This window comes from Diaphorina citri, unplaced genomic scaffold (assembly GCF_000475195.1).
Source record: "Diaphorina citri unplaced genomic scaffold, Diaci psyllid genome assembly version 1.1 scaffold148, whole genome shotgun sequence".
NCBI classification, from domain to species: Eukaryota; Metazoa; Arthropoda; class Insecta; order Hemiptera; family Psyllidae; genus Diaphorina; species Diaphorina citri.
The window spans coordinates 13,752-32,907 of record NW_007377585.1 but is presented as its reverse complement, the minus strand read 5'-3'; the positions used below and the strand labels follow the sequence as shown (position 1 = coordinate 32,907).

At 39.7% G+C, this 19,156-nt stretch overlaps 3 protein-coding genes across 3 annotated transcripts in view; 1 reads left to right on the top strand and 2 right to left on the bottom strand.

Moving 5' to 3' along the window:
- Positions 1–1,427, top strand: part of LOC103505059 (protein gooseberry-like) — a 97,502-nt gene extending 96,075 nt beyond the window's left edge. The window contains exons 7-8 of the mRNA XM_026820450.1: positions 1,117–1,245; positions 1,408–1,427. Coding sequence (XP_026676251.1) covers positions 1,117–1,245; positions 1,408–1,427 — 149 coding nt within the window. The remainder of the gene's footprint in view (positions 1–1,116; positions 1,246–1,407) is intronic.
- Positions 1,428–5,870: 4,443 nt separating this feature from the next.
- On the bottom strand, positions 5,871–9,971 carry LOC103505058 (syndecan-like). The gene is made up of 4 exons (XM_008469368.3): positions 9,912–9,971; positions 9,683–9,835; positions 9,440–9,617; positions 5,871–6,256 (listed from the first exon to the last, which is right to left on the bottom strand). Exons 1-4 carry the CDS (start codon positions 9,969–9,971, stop codon positions 6,087–6,089), a joined length of 561 nt encoding a protein of 186 aa, XP_008467590.1. The 3' UTR covers positions 5,871–6,086.
- Positions 9,972–11,228: 1,257 nt separating this feature from the next.
- Positions 11,229–12,624, bottom strand: LOC103505057 (syndecan). Its single transcript, XM_026820448.1, has 2 exons — positions 12,600–12,624; positions 11,229–12,066 (listed from the first exon to the last, which is right to left on the bottom strand). Exons 1-2 carry the CDS (start codon positions 12,622–12,624, stop codon positions 11,897–11,899), a joined length of 195 nt encoding a protein of 64 aa, XP_026676249.1. The 3' UTR covers positions 11,229–11,896.
- Between the last annotated feature and the right edge of the window lie 6,532 nt (positions 12,625–19,156).

The following is a 19,156-nucleotide window of genomic DNA, read 5'->3' as shown; positions in this document are numbered from 1 at the left end:
AAACCCTACGTATTACCACAGTGTTTTGCAATGGAAATATTGTATGTTTCAGAGTCCGCAACAGAGCATTTGGTATGGTTCAAACAGCTTTTATGTCAGCTGGCTGGATGTAAGTGACTATTATTTGAAACATTACGTTCGGAATACACAACCATGTGTGATCGAAGTAGTTTTGCAGTTACATTAACATAATGCGACCATATATGTACCTACTGGGGTAATATATTAGTACTTTTTGCCCCAACATCGATATTTACCAAATAATCGATCGATTTTAAGCACAACATGGTTCGCACATCCGTTTTTGTACATTGAAAAAAAAAAAAAAAAAAATCCGAATCTTAACCAAGTCAGACTGAAGACAGAAGCCTCATAAAATATGGCAGTGAGGTACGACATTGCCTTCCGGGGGGCCACGGCGGTAACTGACAACACACGGAATTTTCACACTAACTTAAACTAGAAATATTATACATCATGGACACAAGTGATACAGAAAGAGAGAGATAAGAGGAGAGAGACAAGGCGTTTTTTATTGGCTGATGAAGGGAGCAAACCAAGACAGTTCTGCAATTGTTAGAGAATGGAATATCTAATGGATTATATGAAAAATTTCTTGACCCCGCCGGGAATCGAACCCGGGTCTCCCGCGTGCAAGGCGAGCGCAGTGACCACTACGCCATGGGAGCTGACTAGCATTTCATGTATTTAGCTATTTAGTATAAGAATCAGGTTCAATATTGGATAGCCTTACAAAGATACAAAGTACATACCTACAAAGTCATCTCTTTTGTAGTTTTTAAAGACAACAAATCTCATCCGAGCTACAAAAATAAATAAATAAATAAAATCATCTAGGTGTTATTTGTGATTGTGTTGAAGCTGATAGCCTCTTCAAAAATTTTGTGGGTTGACCCCGCCGGGAATCGAACCCGGGTCTCCCGCGTGCAAGGCGAGCGCAGTGACCACTACGCCATGGGAGCTGATTATGGTTAAGAACTTATGAATGTTATGATGGATAAACACAAAATTAGCACGCGTTTGACGCGTTCCTATCAACAATGTTCCAAAACATAGACCCTTTTAAGCACAAAACCGATTTATTTTCTTCCACAGGAGGTATCTACGTCCGTTGGCAAGTGGCCAAACACATCTGGCACTACATGCTGACCATCGCTCTGGCTTACTTTGTCACCCTGTGTTTATATCCGGGTATAGAATCTGAGATCCCATCCTGTACTTATGGTATACTGTCGGCTAAGACTAAAAAGTCCCATTATGCCAACAGTTTAAACAGGCCTCATTTATTTACATCAAACATAAGTAGGTACATACATAGGTTTAACATTGAAAAGGATGGAGAAAATTATAAATATAAAAAAGATATTAAGGACATATCCGTTTTAGGGTTCCTTGAGTCCAAATAGTAATCTTTAGCCCACTGTACGGACATGGAGTATGACGTAGGTATGTATGTGCCCACCTCTGTGGCCGAGTGGTCAAGAGCACTGACCCAAGACCCGGAGGTGCTGGGTTTGAAACCCGGCCAGGGCGGAACTTTTCTAAACAGACATTTCCCTTCTTGGGTATGCATGGATGCACAATAATGTGCAAAAGCGGCAAACTTGAAGTACTTTATGAAAAAGCGGTCCCAAGGTACATTTTTTTTTAAGTACCTACGTACGTGTATGACGTACCTACATGATTATGTTTGTATTTTTCTTGTTGACCAATATTTTCAAATATACACGTGCTGGTATTGAGGTTCGAAATCATTGGTATTCTTCTCCATTGAGATCATTAGATTAGGCTTGCGCGCCACAAGAAAAGATTTAGCAAGCTGTTAACTCATTTAAATATTGCATTCGTGCTGCTATTTCAAGGCCAAATCAGTCCTAATCATATCTCTCTGAGATGTCGCTAGACTCAACATTAGACAAAGTATAAACAGTTACCGAGTCTTCAAGAATTCTGACTGACATCTGTAGAGGTGAAGAAATATGCTTTACGTATGGCACATTGCATAATTTAGAAAGTTTCACGGCGTTCATAAGAAATGTCTGGATTTATTTCCCGATCAGCCGAGGTACCTATGGAATTTTATCCTCAATATAATTTGAGAATTTGACCACAATAATAGTAGTAGCCTACTACTGGAGTGAAGGGACTTTTCAGTCCTATGCGAGCAGTATAAATAAGCACTATTATTATTATTTATTTCATGTTATTTTATCCATATCCAGGTGATTGGAAGTACACCAACGGGACGACAGAAAATCTAAACTTTGACAGTATGAGATACGGTGGCCTAGACATGACGTCATCAGCTAACTGGTCCAACTTTATTCAGAAACATCACAACTACTATTCGGAAAATGCTGACGCCTTGTAAGTAAAAAAAAACTAGTAGGTACTTAGTACTTATCCAACTGACTGATAAATTTTAATAACTATTGTTCTTGGAAAGGTACGTTGTTATATACCTTGGTACTTACCCAATAACAACTGACTAATATTATTCTTGGAAATTTACATTATTTATAATAGGGACATGACGTCATCAGCTAACTGGTCCAACTTTATTCAGAAACATCACAACTACTATTCGGAAAATGCTGACGCCTTGTAAGTAAAAAGAAAACTAGTAGGTACTTAGTACTTATCCAACTGACTGATAAAATTTAATAACTATTGTTCTTGGAAAGGTACATTGTTATACCTTGGTACTTACCCAATAACAACTGACTAATATTATTCTTGGAAATTTACATTATTTATAATAGGTAGGTAACTTTTGCAATGAACCACGTTACTTTTATCTCCTGTCCATCTGCCTCGTGTATTTAACTCTTCCTTTGAATTTTATCAGTAGGTAAAGTAGGTACTTACTTGCCTATAATATTTGATTTTTACAAGTTTGGGGGTTCCCCTCAGACCTAGTTTTACAATATTGTATACCTAGGTACCTATAAAAGCGAGATCCGTTCACTCATTCACACACTTACATATCAGCTAGAAAGCTGAAATTTAGTAGGAACGTTCCAATTGTGTTTTAGAAGCCGACATCTAAACCAATCTTGAGTTATGATCAGTTTTCCGTGGCGGAGCACAGCACTAACATCCAACGCAACGGGTTTAACAAATTCCACAGTGGTTTAACCTCCTGTCTCTTCATTCCAGGGCCGATATGATGTACTCCCACCCCAACTCAACCTCCTCCACTGAATTCCACTCCCCTCATCCTGCCAGTCACAATTCAGCCCCTCTTTACTCATCCAATAATTTCGTCAGCATTTTCTGACCAGCCGTGGAGAGCTCAAAAACAGAACGAGAGAAAAATTAGAAGAATATGAATGAGGTGAACAACAAGAACAAGATACAGAGAGGACATGAAGAACAAAAACATCAACACAAGTGCCCAACCGGCTCCTTTAATCATGAGACTTACAAGAATATAAAAACTTCTGAAAAACTTTGCGCCTACATTTTTTTTTTTTTATAACTGCTAAGGTTTTAAGTGAAGGGGGTTTTAACCTCCATTCGGCGATAAGCTACTCGTATATATCATCTTACTCACATTAACCTTACATAGCCTGAGTTGGGCCTGAAAAGCCAGCATGCGATTGCCCAGATGAGCCCATCCGGATACCAACCACGTGCAAACGTTGTTAACTTTAATGATCTATACGGAACTAGTGCATTCATTCAACGTGCTATCACTGCTGACTTACTTCCCGGCTAATACCGGCACGCTTGATAAAGTGATTCGTGGTTCAATAGGACATCGAATATTATTCTAAAGAATCTAAAGGTAGAAAGACACTGTGCGGACCTATACGTGTACACATCCACGTTATTGGCACATCCACCAAAATTTTGGCGTAGAGTACACACCTTTTATGACGTGGAGTAGGTACTAGGTCTATGTATGTACCGTCCCGGTTTTTAGTAATGACAAATTTAATAATACCTAACACAGGTTCTCACAGTAAATTTTTGTTCACAGAAACGCGGGGTTGTGTGTGTGTTCCTATTATTTATCTTTTCTTTCTATCGAATGTATTAAATTTAGCACTACAATATTCGGTAACAATAGAAAATCTCCCACAACGCAACGGAAGGAAGAAGGAAGTTCGTATTTCAATATTTTTGGTTCCACTGTCATATTTTACGACAGTTTACAAGATTCTGAGATATTGTTGACTTATTGTATTCTAATCTTCAGATTAGGTTTGAATTAGGGAACACCTCTTCGAATCCACAATACATGATTTTACAATCTCGCATCTTCACATTGCGTCGCGTCACTTGGCATCATTTTTCAGACAAATGATTTTTTTTTTTTTAAGAGGTTTGACAGAGGGAACTGTAACCTGTAACTGCTATGGTCTTATCGTCCCGAAATTGAAGAGAGAAGGAAGACAGGATAGGAGAAAGCCGGCCGTTCCGAGAACGAACATTATCCTATCAGGATAAAATCCGCCCCGGGCGGGAATCGAACCCGCGGCCTAGCGCTTACGAGGCAGACGCACTACCAACTAAGCCAACTAGGCTGGCAATGAAAATTTTTATTTGATAATTATATTTTTAACGTCACTATATAACTGCTCCGTGGAGAGTTTAGTCGGTCCAAGGATAGCTTGCACGAGCTGATACTAAGTCATTTTATTTAGAGTAGAATGTAGATAGAAGATATACCTATTATGTATTTTTCTTTAGAGAGTAAAAGGTAAGATTACCTTTTACTAGAGTAAAAGGACACTATTCGGCATAGTGCCAATTGTTTGTCACTTTTTGTTTGTCATCAAATAATCTTCTTTGGCAAACTTCAGAAATGCCCAAACACCAAATTTGTCTAAATTTATTTGAGGATCAGACCCTTTGGTACTGTTTGGACAAATGGTTGTCCAAATATTTGGCACTGTGCCAAATACTGTGATCTTACTTACATTTACTAATTAATTTTATCTAACGATACCTGTGTATAATATTACCTATCTTGTATTATATTGAGGTAAATAGAGAAAGAGCCTATGGCCAACCATCTTTTTAGCTCCTAACAGCCTGTTAGATTAACAGCAGTTTTGAGTCTATGCGAATCAGATGGAAATTAACAGGCGGTTAGCTTAACAGGCCTTCTAGGGGTTGAAAAAATATTGGTGAAATCCACTGTATAGATTTTATTTTTCTACATCGTGATAAGGTGCCTACTAGGAAACTATTACTTTAAACAGGTACCTACCTATCTACTGAATTATTTTGTCCATTTTGTTGTAAATAAAATCAAACTTAACCAAAGAGGAAATATTTTTTAATGTTGTAACTTTTCTTCTTTGTTAATGGTGAAATATTGGCTATGTAATTATTAAAAATAGGCGACTTTGTTAAAATAAGGTAAGCAATCCTATACCGAGGTAGGTTCTCATCCTCAATGGATACCTATGAAGATCCCTACATGCAGAGGTAAATAAAACAAACACATATACTCGTATTCTTAATTAACTGTTAGTTATAATCGTAGAATTAACTAATATAAATATTGTACATTGCGAATAATAAAATTAAATACCGATAGAAAAATGTCTAACTAGTTCAAAAAACCATTGACTTATATTTACAATAATATTTGGGAAAAAGCAGGTTTCCAGAGTTTGTTTTGTCATGTACTTTCCATTTTTCATGCGAGTTTTTTCGGCCTAAAAGAAGAACCACGTAGGGATGTTTTCTACTGCTCGATCTCTCCAGACGAAAGAATACCTTTGTCACATAATTTCTATTTTTCACTGAAATAGACCTTTCCTCTCTTAGGAACATGAATATTTCAATTATGATAAAGTAAATTTCCAAATATAGGAGATTTAGGAGGGGGGGGGGGTGGACTCTATTATTGGGCTACTTTCCCTGATTTAGGGTATTGGAATGCTATATTAAAGTGCCAAGCTTCCTGATATAGAGTTACTCGATTGGGCTTCTGGCAGCCTCGTTTTTTTTCCATCAGTGCACAGCTTATACTTTCCAACATTACCTACAAGGGGCTCCCGAAGCACGCTCCGCGATTCCACGGACAACGTCGGAAGAGAATCATCTTAAGCGTAAAACTCTCGGTTGGAGTTTTTCATGTACGAATTGGAGGCGGGGGATCGCTTTGGTTCCTCGAGGGCGTAGGAGCCTTCGTCTTTCTTCCTCATGCGGTATACAATGAACATAACTACCAGGATGGCGCATAGGAGACCCACCACGGCACCGCCGATGACAGCTGAGGGAGGAAACAGAGATATAAAAATAATTATAAATAAAAATATAAGCATAAGTAGTGCTTTATTTAGACCGTCAGCTTAGAACAAGTTGGTAAATTATTGTACAAACAGTTTAATAGAGCACCTCTTTATTAATAAAATTTTGTTTATTGTTGTATATTTTTGTTGATTGATATAAATCAGATAGTTTGATTAATTGTAAGGGTGTCAGTTGGGGAGACCATGGGTCAATTTTGAACACGCCAAAAGTGGTTTTCTAATGGCCGGGGCCAGAAATTTAAAATCAGTTTATAATTCGTAATTCAAGTTTTTCATACAAATGGTTGAAGAAGAGAGAAAGAAGCTTTTTGTATGATATTTTTCAGTTACCTACTTTTAATTCAACATCAAAATGTAAATCAAATTTGGGCTGTTTGACTTCACACATGTCCTAGTTACTAGTAAATACATCACTTGGTAATACACCAATAAGCAAGCGCGCTAGCGGAGGAGCAGAAAGAACTGCGCAGAAACGTATGCGCACGAAAACATTAATGCGTTGCTTGCGAGGGAGCTTTGCCCGGGACATTTGATGTGACGTCATCGCCTACGGGAGCGTATGCCGTGACGTCAAAATTCACGATTTACCGGCAATTTTTTAATCGATTTATCTCGGGATCTAGAAGTCGTAGAAGAAAAAAAATCCGTTGGTCCTCATTTTTCCTGCTCTATGACTTTGAAACATCACCCAAGTAAGCGCAACTGATCTATTATGGCCTGGTTTCTAGCAAATACATCACTCAGTAATATAATCACCTCGTAATATGTATACTCTCCTCCATCCTCTGATCATTACTATCAAACTACCTGCATTACCTGATCACAATAGTCATATTTACATTACGATCAGACTTGCTTAACCTTGCCATTTCCAGCGATAGATAAACATTGCCGGCCAATGAGTTGAATACGTTTGAACCTTTGAACCTAGCGCTATGCACACGCTTATGTAAGCAGAACAAGGCTAGAACTTCGTTTGTATTAATAGCTTTTGCACAAAAGTAATCATAAAAATAATAATAATAATAGGTAATAATAATAATAATAATAATAATAATAATAATAATAGCCAACTTACCTCTGTGTATGAGCTTGTTTCCGGCCTATTCGTAAAAATGTCAACATGTGGAACCCATTAAAATACCGGTTCTTGAATTATGAGGAAGGAAACAGACAGAGGCTGAGGATGACTGGATAGGAGGCCAAACCAACTTATCAATTTTTGGCAGCAAACCTTGATCTTCAAAGTTCAAAATCGACCGCACGAGGTGAGTTCTAGTTTTTGAATCACGAGGTGAGTTCTAATAGTTTTTGAATCGACGATTTGTCACTGAGTAAGACAGTTTGATTAGCTTGGTAGCGCGTGTGCCAGGTGCCTTCTAAGAGCTCGGTCGCGAGTTCGATTCCCGCCCGGGGCGGATTTTATCCTGAACGGATCATATTCGTTCTCGGAACGGCTGGCTTTCTCCTCCCCTGTCTTCCTTCTCTCTTCGATTTCGGGACGATAAGACCTTAGTCGTTACAGTTTCCTCTATTAAACCTCTTTTTTTCAATCACTGATTAATAATAATAATAGACTCTTGAGTGGAAGGTAGCCACTAGGCGAGGTTAACGCCGGAGGCGTTTTCTACTACCTAACCCTTAGCTTAGAGCTCCATTATTATGTGGTCAAAATCTCAAATAAATGAGGATAAAATTCCATGCCTCGGCTGGGATCGAACCCACGCCCTCCTGATTACCAGGCGATAGTGCGTCTGCCTTGTAAGCGCTAGGCCGCGGGTTCGATTCCCGCCCGGGGCGGATTTTATCCTGCTGGGATAATGTTCGTTCTCGGAACGGCTTTCACCTATCCTGTCTTCCTTCTCTCTTCGATTTCGGACGATAAGACCATAGCAGTTACAGCTCCCTCTGTCAAACCTCTTAAAAAAAAAAAAAAAAAATAGGTACTTAGATAACCTACAGGACATTCGGAAAAACTCGGATGAAACTCACTAGTGAGAACGGGCCTTTTAGGGCTAGAAGATTCTGAGAGTACCCTTTTGATACCGGCCATTCACTGACACCCATATTTATGAACAAAATGCTGGCTCTTAAGTTCGTGCTAAGCATAGTCTCAAGCTCTCAAGGCATTTGATTGGTCAATTTTGACTTGAGACTGATCTAAGAACGATCATTCTTGTTCATAAATACGAGTGTAAGACTGTCCGACAGATAATCAGAACGTGTGTGGCGAAAAAAGCCTGAGACCTCTATAGGTCTGTCAGACCGTCTGAGACCTAGGTTTGTCAGACCGTCTGAGACCTAGGTTTGTCAGACCGTCTGAGAAACCGCAGTCTGAAGCCTTTTCCGCCAAGTACGTTCCGACGGTTTGACAGACCTGGATCTGTCAGACCGCCGCGAGTGGCCGCCATATGGGACCCACAGTTTTATGGGAGTTACTTACCAAGTCGGTACTTATGTACCAAGTCTGTACTTGCCAAGTGTGTACTTACCAAGTCTGGACTTTTATGTTCGGTGATGATGTCAGGTTCTACGGAATCAGATTTACTGGGAGGTATGGGTGTTGCATTTTCGTCTATCAATAGAACTCGAGTCTTGGTGTTTCCTGGAAATATAAAACAGATATTGAATGTTGGCATCGTTTTTGACTTTCAACTCAATACACACGGGAGGAGGGGTGGATTTCATCCTGAACGGATAATGTTCGTTCCCGGAACGACTGGCTTTCTACTATCCTGTCTTCCTATCCTCTCTTCAGGACGATAAAACCATCTGAGCCTACGACTTGGCCTGGGCTCGAACCACCAAACTCCATATCCGAAGTTCACCACGCTCAACACTTGACTACTCAAGTTTAAACATCCATCGATAGCGACGTTGGAAATGAAGTGGCATTTTTCATTTGGACTAGTCGACTACCTGCTGAACAATTTTCCCCCCCCCCCCCCCTCAAAACTCCGACACAAACCTCATGTCTTCTAGCCTTCTTTCTGATTCTATTCTAGTTTTCTAATCCTTTTTCTCCCTCCTCTGTTTAATATCTTTTCATGTCGGCTATTGAGCTTTTTTGTTGGGTGGAAGAGCTAACAAACTAAAAATTCTGCCATTAAATCCTAAAAAAAAAAAACACCGTTTCCACTCACCTGCCAAAATACCGGGCTGGGCAAAGAAACTCGTGGCCCGATCGTCTGTGCCGCCCACCACAAACACGTCCTGATTGCCCGAGCCGCCACTACCGGCTTCACTGCCCGGTGAGGAATGTTCTGGCGGAACAGAGTCCACATTCGAGCTACCTCCGTGATCCCGCTCTGGACTCGACTCCTGGGAAACCAACAAAAATGAACGAATTTGAAAACCTGGTAGTTCAGAAATTAAAACCCAAAGGCCCGTTTCCACTTCGGAAAAAATCGTTTCGAGCGCAGTGAGAACACTTGATTGCCCGAGCCGCCACTACCGGCTTCACTGCCCGGTGAGGAATGTTCTGGCGGAACAGAGTCCACATTCGAGCTACCTCCGTGATTCCGCTCTGGACTCGACTCCTGGGGAAACCAACAAAATTTAACGAATTTGAAGACCCGGTAGTTCAGAAATTGAAACCCAAAGGCCCGTTCTCACTTCGGAAAAAATCGTGTCGAGCGCAGTGAGAACAACCGAGAGGAAGGAGGAGACTTTCATGATTGGGAGATCTTAGATCCTGATTCGAGAAATCCTCAGAATAACTATTCACAGCTGCCCAGAACAAACAAGAAATAGGAGTCATGACCGCCAACGTTCTCTAGGACCTAGGACACGGCACTACAAGAAGAAGGAACAGGGAACATTGACGAGACAAGACCTTAGCAGTTTCAGTTTGCTCTATCAAACCTCTTGGAAAGAAAGTAAAAAGTGAAAAAGAAGAAGAAAAGGAAGAGCTCCTCCCGTTTGACAACAATATTAAGTACTTAAATCTGATTGGAAATAAATATGAAATCAATATTTGAAACAAGACTTTCTGTGGGAAAAATTAGGGTATCATTTTCCTAGGAAAGAGTTTAATCCTGAATTTTAAATCAATTCATTAATTCCGCTCCTATAATTCCTAATTTTTGCCTTGCAGGGGCGGAGCGCTATTGCGCTAGTTAACCTAATCCAACTAGGAAAGCCCCAAAACATCTGATTCATCATAACAAGATCATTGCACGCGATAACCTATCAATCCTCATGGAAAGTTTTTCAAAGACACGCGGAAATTCCTGCAGTACCAAACATACGAGTACCTTAGGGGTTTCAATACAACAAAACAGCAACACACAATGGCTTTGACTTTTCCCTGACTTTTCCAGTCTCCATGAAATTCCCTGACTTTTCCCGGTTTTCCAGTCTGGTAGACACCCTGCAAAACATCCCAATGCAATCTAATAAGAATGGACCTTAACAAAGTTACCGAGTCTTCAAAAAAGAATATACCTTGTTTATTCTGTTGGAATAGGACTGAAAGGTCTTTTTACCTTGCAGTCTAACTAAGGCTTGATATATTGTAAATAAGTGACCTAAATTATTCCCTGGAGTCTATTCCGCCAATTGAAAAATTTCAGGTTTAAAAAAGACCAAGAGGTAGGACTTTATTGTCAAAACGCCTTCAATTCAAGAAATAAATGTCTTTAAAAAAGGCCAATTTCGTTGATTGCGCCTTTTCAGGCACTCATTTTAGAGGAATGGAAATGTGCTTTTGGGTCCTAGATTTTGCAATCAATGGACTTGTATAGGTTGAGCAGAACACACATTCAGTGGGGATTTGTCTCGGTTTGTTTCATTCACCTTTAGTACAAAAAAGGCCAATTTCGTTGATTGCGCCTTTTCAGGCACTCATTTTAGAGGAATGGAAATGTGCTTTTGGGTCCTAGATTTTGCAATCCATGGACTTGTATAGGTTGAGCAGAACACACATTCAGTGGGGGTTTGTCTCGGTTTGTGTTCATTCACCTTTAGTATTGCCACACATGCCTTGTCTTCGTTCTTGGTGATTTCTTACTTGAAGTTGCCAATGGAATCGTCATTGAAGCATGCTTCAATAGGGAGCCAGTATGACTAACATTGGAAAGTATAAGATTCCGACAAGATGTGAGACCTCTCTATCAAAGGATGAAATTTCAAGCTTTAAAACAATGTGCATTGCAACATTTGCGTAGTTTTCCCGTGGCAGCATCGGTCTCGATACTTTATAGCCATACCTCGTATTAAAGAGTCGAGCTTCCTGATATAGAGTTCCGGAACCCAGTCACTCGATTGGGCTTCCGGCACCCTAGTTCTTTTCTCACTGTACAGCTTGTTCTTTCCAATATTACCTACAAAGAACTTCCATATCAGAGCTTTCACTTCCCAATATTAGGAGATTTAGGAGGGGGGGGGGATGAACTCTATTATTGGGCTACTTTCCCTGATTTAGGGTATTGGAATGCTATATTAGAGTGCTAAGCTTCCTAATATAGAGTTACTCGATTGGGCTTCTGGCAGCCTAGTTTTTTTTCATCAGTGCACAGCTTATACTTTCCAACATTACCTACAAGGGGCTCCCGAAGCACGCTCCGCGATTCCACGGACGACATCGGAAGAGAATCATCTTAAGCGTAAAACTCTCGGTTGGAGTTTTTCATGTACGAATTGGAGGCGGGGGATCGCTTTGGTTCCTCGAGGGCGTAGGAGCCTTCGTCTTTCTTCCTCATGCGGTATACAATGAACATAACTACCAGGATGGCGCATAGGAGACCCACCACGGCACCGCCGATGACAGCTGAGGGAGGAAACAGAGATATAAAAATAATTATAAATAAAAATATAAGCATAAGTAGTGCTTTATTTAGACCGTCAGCTTAGAACAAGTTGGTAAATTATTGTACAAACAGTTTAATAGAGCACCTCTTTATTAATAAAATTTTGTTTATTGTTGTATATTTTTGTTGATTGATATAAATCAGATAGTTTGATTAATTGTAAGGGTGTCAGTTGGGGAGACCATGGGTCAATTTTGAACACGCCAAAAGTGGTTTTCTAATGGCCGGGGCCAGAAATTTAAAATCAGTTTATAATTCGTAATTCAAGTTTTTCATACAAATGGTTGAAGAAGAGAGAAAGAAGCTTTTTGTATGATATTTTTCAGTTACCTACTTTTAATTCAACATCAAAATGTAAATCAAATTTGGGCTGTTTGACTTCACACATGTCCTAGTTACTAGTAAATACATCACTTGGTAATACACTCCATCCTCTGATCATTACTATCAAACTACCTGCATTACCTGATCACAATAGTCATATTTACATTACGATCAGACTTGCTTAACCTTGCCATTTCCAGCGATAGATAAACATTGCCGGCCAATGAGTTGAATACGTTTGAACCTTTGAACCTAGCGCTATGCACACGCTTATGTAAGCAGAACAAGGCTAGAACTTCGTTTGTATTAATAGCTTTTGCACAAAAGTAATCATAAAAATAATAATAATAATAGATAATAATAATAATAATAATAATAATAATAATAATAATAATAATAATAATAATAATGAGAAAAAAAAACTCGTTGAAAAAACCATTGAACCTCAGTGTATGAAGGTTGTGCTCATTTGAATGAGGAACATGCCATAAAGAAAAATGTAAAAACTTAAGATAAGATAAGATTTGATTTCATTGTACATAATTGTAAATTATAATCATTTTACAATAAATTGAAGTAGAAACTTTTTTTTCTCGATAGAATCCTGCCAGCCTAGTTCGTTTGGAGGGTTTGCGTCTGACTTGTAAGAGATAGGTCACAGGTTCGATTTAGAGTGTCGATCTTCCTTCATTGCTAACTTGTTTTTTTTTTTTTTTTTTTAGAGGTCAAACCTGTAGGTAACTGCTAAGGTCTTATCGTCCCGAAAGCGAAGAGAGAAGGGAGACAGGATAGGAGAAAACCGGCCGTTCCGAGAGCGAACTTTATCTGTTTAGGATAAAATCCACCCCGGGCAGGAATCGCACCCGCGACCTAGCGCTTACCAGATAGACGCGCCACCCGCCAGACTAGGCTTGCTTACTTACCTACAGTTTGTTTAACAACTTAAGCTACTGAAGCTAAGTACTAATAAGTAGTAACTCCCATTCGCGGGTAGATTCCTAAAAGCTCAACACAACTTTTAGGGCTGTTTGTGCCAACACCTAAACGTCAGAACGGGCTTTTTGTGTGCGGAGTACGAAGTTAAGTAACCACAGTTACCCAAGCTAAGCCCCTATACCTAAGCGTCAGAGCGGGCTTTTTGTGTACGAAGTTAAGTAACCACAGTCACCCAAGCTACTAGTAACACGGCTCTAGGAGTCCAAGGGGTTGGCGGTAAAACACCAGTCTTTATCATGGAAAGTAAATTAGGGCATGAGACTATGAGAGTAAATAAGAGATAAGGTAGGGAATAGATAAAAATTAGGGTACACACTACACAGCGCCCAGAGAAATCTTAATGTGTGTACAGGAAGATAACCAAAATATTATACTCATTAGATAGAATTGGGGCATTGGGGGTAGTGATACACACATGACGAGTAAGAGCCTGGTTTCGCCTCGCATTTTTTCCTACGAGACGAAACAGAATCTGTTCTTCGTCTCGTTAATTTCGAGACGAGAAATGTATCGTCTCATCGCGCATCACTAATTGGGAGTAGAGGAGAAAGATGTTGGAAGGAGACGAATAGTAAGAGTTCTAAACCTACGGTCAGGCCGTATCACGCTCAAACTGTCTGACCCTCAATGGCCGGGACCAAAATCATGTATCTTCCAACTTCGTCTCACAATCTAGTCTTTCGACAGAAGAACTAAGGGGGCCCCGCAGGGACACATTCACGGGCCTCGAATACCAAAAAATTTCGAGTACCCAGCCCCCACAAAAGGGCTAACCAGATCGCAGTGACATAGGGCTTAAAATATAATCGATGGCCCTGCCTATAGTTATACCAATCCACCATTCCCCTCACCCTACCAATCTGTTGACCTGGCGAAACTTGGCGGAGGAGCTCTCAAAAAGTACATGTATACCTACACCACTGAGTATGACTGACAAACAAAACAAACAGCAAGATTAGAACTTGTATCACAGTGTAATATTCATACATGAGATACTAATAGAAAGTAAAAAGTATATATTTTTTTTCTGCCATACACCGGGGTGATGGTTTCTAGCCATGTTTAATTGGCAGTCAACCAGAAAACTTGTGCTTCTTCTTTAAAAGTAGAGAAACTGCCAGCAGCTGGACTTGTTAGGCTTTGTATTGCATTGCAATATGATCAATAACATCACTGATTTTTCACCTCCTGTGGAATTCTTCAATTTATGTATTAAGACATTGATTTTTTTTATGTAGGTATATAGTGGAAAAATAGAAATAACTTGATAAGTAAGAATTTCAGAAACATTGCTTCACCCTAGTCCAGTGTTGTACGATTTTTTTTCTTGAAACTTCGTAAAAGCGGCCCTACTTGTTATTGTTGCTGTTGTTGTTGTTGTAGCGACGTTCCCCATCAGACATCTTGTACCTCTTCATCCTCTCTGATTGGTAGGTCCAAAAATTCAGCGACTGCTTTTGGGTGTAACCACAGGTCAGCGGTGGTCAGGACCATCTCGACACCCCCACTACCAGAGATCTTCTTTTGGTTTTTTTTTTTTTTTTTTTTTTTTTTTTTTTGTCAAGAGAATTTTCGTGATAGTGTGATTCATATTACAAAGGTCAACATCATATTACAAAGGGTCATAGACATTTTATTGTTGTTGATGGGAGAAAAATACCTTGATAAAAATTATTTTGATGAATTTAATAATGATAACAGTATGGAATGCCACAAAAACTGAAGTCCCTTTAAGGCCAGCCACTCATTACCAGGTATCAGGCTGGCCTAAGTACAGTGAGAAAGAAAGAGGCATTTTATTTTTTGATTGGGGTACGTATGTAGGTACTAGAAATATTATACATCATGGACACAAGTGATACAGAAAGAGAGAGATAAGAGGAGAGAGACAAGGCGTTTTTTATTGGCTGATGAAAGGAGCAAACCGAGACAGTTCTGCAATTGTTAGAGAATGGAATATCTAATGGATTATATGGGAAACATCCCAATGCAATCTAATAAGAATGGACCTTAACAAAGTTACCGAGTCTTCAAAAAAGAATATACCTTGTTTATTCTGTTGGAAAAGGACTGAAAGGTCTTTTTACCTTGCAGTCTAACTAAGGCTTGATATATTGTAAATGAGTGACCTAAATTATTCCCTGGAGTCTATTCCAATTGAAAAATTTCAGGTTTAAAAAAGACGAAGAGGTAGGACTTTATCGTTAAAACTCCTTCAATTCAAGAAATAAATTCTTTAAAAAAGGCCAATTTTGTTGATTGCGCCTTTTCAGGCACTGGAAATGTGCTTTTGGGTCCTAGATTTTGCAATCAATGGACTTGTACAGGTTGAGCAGAACACACATTCAGTGGGGGTTGTCTCGGTTTGTGTTCATTCACCTTTAGTATGTTCGGTGATGATGTCAGGTTCTACGGAATCAGATTTACTGGGAGGTATGGGTGTTGCATTTTCGTCTATCAATAGAACTCGAGTCTTAGTGTTTCCTGAAAATATAAAACAGATATTGGATGTTAGCATCGTTTTTGACTTTCAACTCAATACACACGGGAGGAGGGGTGGATTTCATCCTGAACGGATAATGTTCGTTCCCGGAATGACTGGCTTTCTACTATCCTGTCTTCCTTCTCTCCTCGATTTCAGGACGATAAGACCATCTGAGCCTACGACTTGGCCTGGGCTCGAACCACCAACCTCCATATCCGAAGTTCACCACGCTCACCACTTAACTACTCAAGTTTAAACATCGATAGCGACGTTGGAAATGAAGTGGCATTTTTCATTTGGACTAGTCGACTTACAATGGACCCTATCCATAAAAAGGTGAGTATACTTCGTATAGATTTGCTGTACGATCATATTACTACCTGTACCTCCTTAGGTATTGTAAAAAGAGCATTTTGTTTGGACGAAAAAGAGAAAATAGAAGCACAAGAGTCGAACTTAAATAACAAAGATAACAGGATGCTTGTTTTTTTTTCTCCTCTTCTTCTTCTTCCTCGTGAACTCTTTTTTCCCTCTTGACCTTTTTTTCTTTCGTGACAGCATCTGTCTTCAAAGTTTTCTTCTTCTCCTCGCTCTCTCGCTCCCAAATAAACCCCCTACACTTGAGTTCGCCTTCATTTTTCTAATAAATAATTTTACTCCAACGTTTTTATTTTCTCTGCAAGAAGAGATCCGCAATAACCACTACCCACCCAAAAAAAAAAAAAAAAAAAAAAGTCATTTACCGCTTCCTTTTGGGGGGGGGTGTCACAGTTAATTAGTTAAGAAAAAAAGGGCACTTACCACCATGTAGGCATCGCCTATAGTTTCTACTTTGTACACGTCATAGCCTTTGATAATCCTATCGAATAATGTGTAGAGATCATTGAGGAAATTCACCACCTGCAGAGAAAAAGAAACATGTAAGTTTCAGAACAGGACTAGATAAGGTTTTATTGTTTTTTCCCCAATTTTAGGCGTTTTAACACTACGGAGAGTAGGTCGTTCGCGCTGATACTCCTATATATGAAGTTAAACAGGTTGAGGGCTTTTAGATAGGTATAACAAAAGGGTGTCCATACCTTCGACCTTATGGTAAATGCAGTTTTTTTGTGTTATTATGTCACAACTTTGGTGCTCACTGCAGCATTGTAGGATTTTTCCAATATCTCAATAATCCTAAAATCCAATGTTTACCTACCATGCTGGCACCGGTCGCTATGCGCATTTATATTACATAGCTACTCATTTTCCTCACGAGGCTGAGTGGGCCCCGTAACGGCCAGTCACGGAATCAATCATTTGCATGATACAAATTTCTTGACCCCGCCGGGAATCGAACCCGGGTCTCCCGCGTGCAAGGCGAGCGCAGTGACCACTACGCCATGGGAGCTGATTATGGTTAAGAACTTATGAATGTTATGATGGATAAACACAAAATTAGCACGCGTTTGACGCGTTCCTATCAACAATGTTCCAAAACATAGACCTGGTTATCATCTCTCAACAGTTAAGACCTCGCCAGACAAAACTATATGATGCGTTCTTCCTATGTAAACATGGGGAAGGCCAAATATTAAGGCCCGATTTTAGGGAATAAGAAAAGGGGATTTTCTGAATATTAAGTAAGGCCCGATTTTTGGTAATAAGACGGTTTTTCTTGACATTCATTCGGTAATTAATGGATGAGAAACCTGAAATTAGATGTTTCTTGAGAAATGGATATTCCTTGATGTTTCTTGAGAAATGGTGACACATTAAATATTGAAGAACATTAGTTTTGACAACAATATTAAGTACTTAAATCTGATTGGAAATAAATATGAAATCAATATTTGAAACAAGACTTTCTGTGGGAAAAATTAGGGTATCATTTTCCTAGGAAAGAGTTTAATCCTGAATTTTAAATCAATTCATTAATTCCGCTCCTATAATTCCTAATTTTTGCCTTGCAGGGGCGGAGCGCTATTGCGCTAGTTAACCTAATCCAACTAGGAAAGCCCCAAAACATCTGATTCATCATAACAAGATCATTGCACGCGATAACCTATCAATCCTCATGGAAAGTTTTTCAAAGACACGCGGAAATTCCTGCAGTACCAAACATACGAGTACCTTAGGGGTTTCAATACAACAAAACAGCAACACACAATGGCTTTGTCATAGCGCTCTGACTTTGCCATGAGCGTAGGTTGTACCTACTTCCTCAAAGAAGTAAAATTGTTTATTCATGTTCGATTTTCTATCTCGTGCCAAGGAAGGAGCATGAAAATGCATCAACTTTTCAAGGACATTGATTGAATGAATGAACGGAGTGAGAAGAAAATTCCGTTTTGGGCCCCGTTGGATCTTGTGGGCCCCTTTTTCTGAACGAGTTTCATTGCTACTTGTTTTTTTTTTAGAGGTCAAACCTGTAGGTAACTGCTAAGGTCTTTTCGTCCCGAAAGCGAAGAGAGAAGGGAGACAGGATAAGAGAAAACCGGCCGTTCCGAGAGCGAACTTTATCTGTTTAGAATAAAATACGCCCCGGGCAGAAATCACACCCGCGACCTAGCGCTTATCAGGTAGACGCGCCACCCTCCAGACTAGGCTGGCTTACCTACAGTTTGTTTAACAACTTAAGCTACTGAAGCTAAGTACCTACTAATAAACCAGTACCCACAGTTCGTAGGTTAGTAAAAGCTTAACACAACTTTTAGGGCTGTTTGCCCCTATACCTAAGCGTCAGAGCGGGCTTTTTGTGTACGAAGTTAAGTAACCACAGTCACCCAAGCTACTAGTAACACGGCTCTAGGAGTCCAAGGGGTTGGCGGTAAAACACCAGTCTTTATCATGGAAAGTAAATTAGGGCATGAGACTATGAGAGTAAATAAGAGATAAGGTAGGGAATAGATAAAAATTAGGGTACACACTACACAGCGCCCAGAGAAATCTTAATGTGTGTACAGGAAGATAACCAAAATATTATATTCATTCGATAGAATTGGGGCATTGGGGGTAGTGATGCACACATGACGAGTAAGAGCCTGGTTTCGTCTCGCAATTTTTCCTACGAGACGAACAGAATCTGTTCTTCGTCTCGTTAATTTCGAGACGAGAAATGTATCGTCTCATCGCGCATCACTAATTGGCAGTAGAGGAGAAAGATGTTGGAAGGAGACGAATAGTAAGAGTTCTAAACCTACGGTCAGGCCGTATCACGGTCAGATCGTCTGACTCCCAATGGCCACGGCACTACAAAATCATGT

Bases quoted from the DNA above. Each gene is read 5' to 3' on its own strand.
- LOC103505058 (XM_008469368.3), bottom strand. From the start codon at position 9,971: ATGAAAGTCTCCTCCTTCCTCTCGGTTGTTCTCACTGCGCTCGACACG. The intron at 9,618-9,682 runs GCCTTTGGGTTT...TTGGTTTCCCAG, and splicing joins TTTTTCCGAAGTGGAAACGG to GAGTCGAGTCCAGAGCGGGA. The intron at 6,257-9,439 runs GTGAGTGGAAAC...TTCCTCCCTCAG, and splicing joins CCAGCCCGGTATTTTGGCAG to CTGTCATCGGCGGTGCCGTG.
- LOC103505057 (XM_026820448.1), bottom strand. From the start codon at position 12,624: ATGGCAAGGTTAAGCAAGTCTGATC. The intron at 12,067-12,599 runs GTAATGTAAATA...TTCCTCCCTCAG, and splicing joins AAGGTTAAGCAAGTCTGATC to CTGTCATCGGCGGTGCCGTG.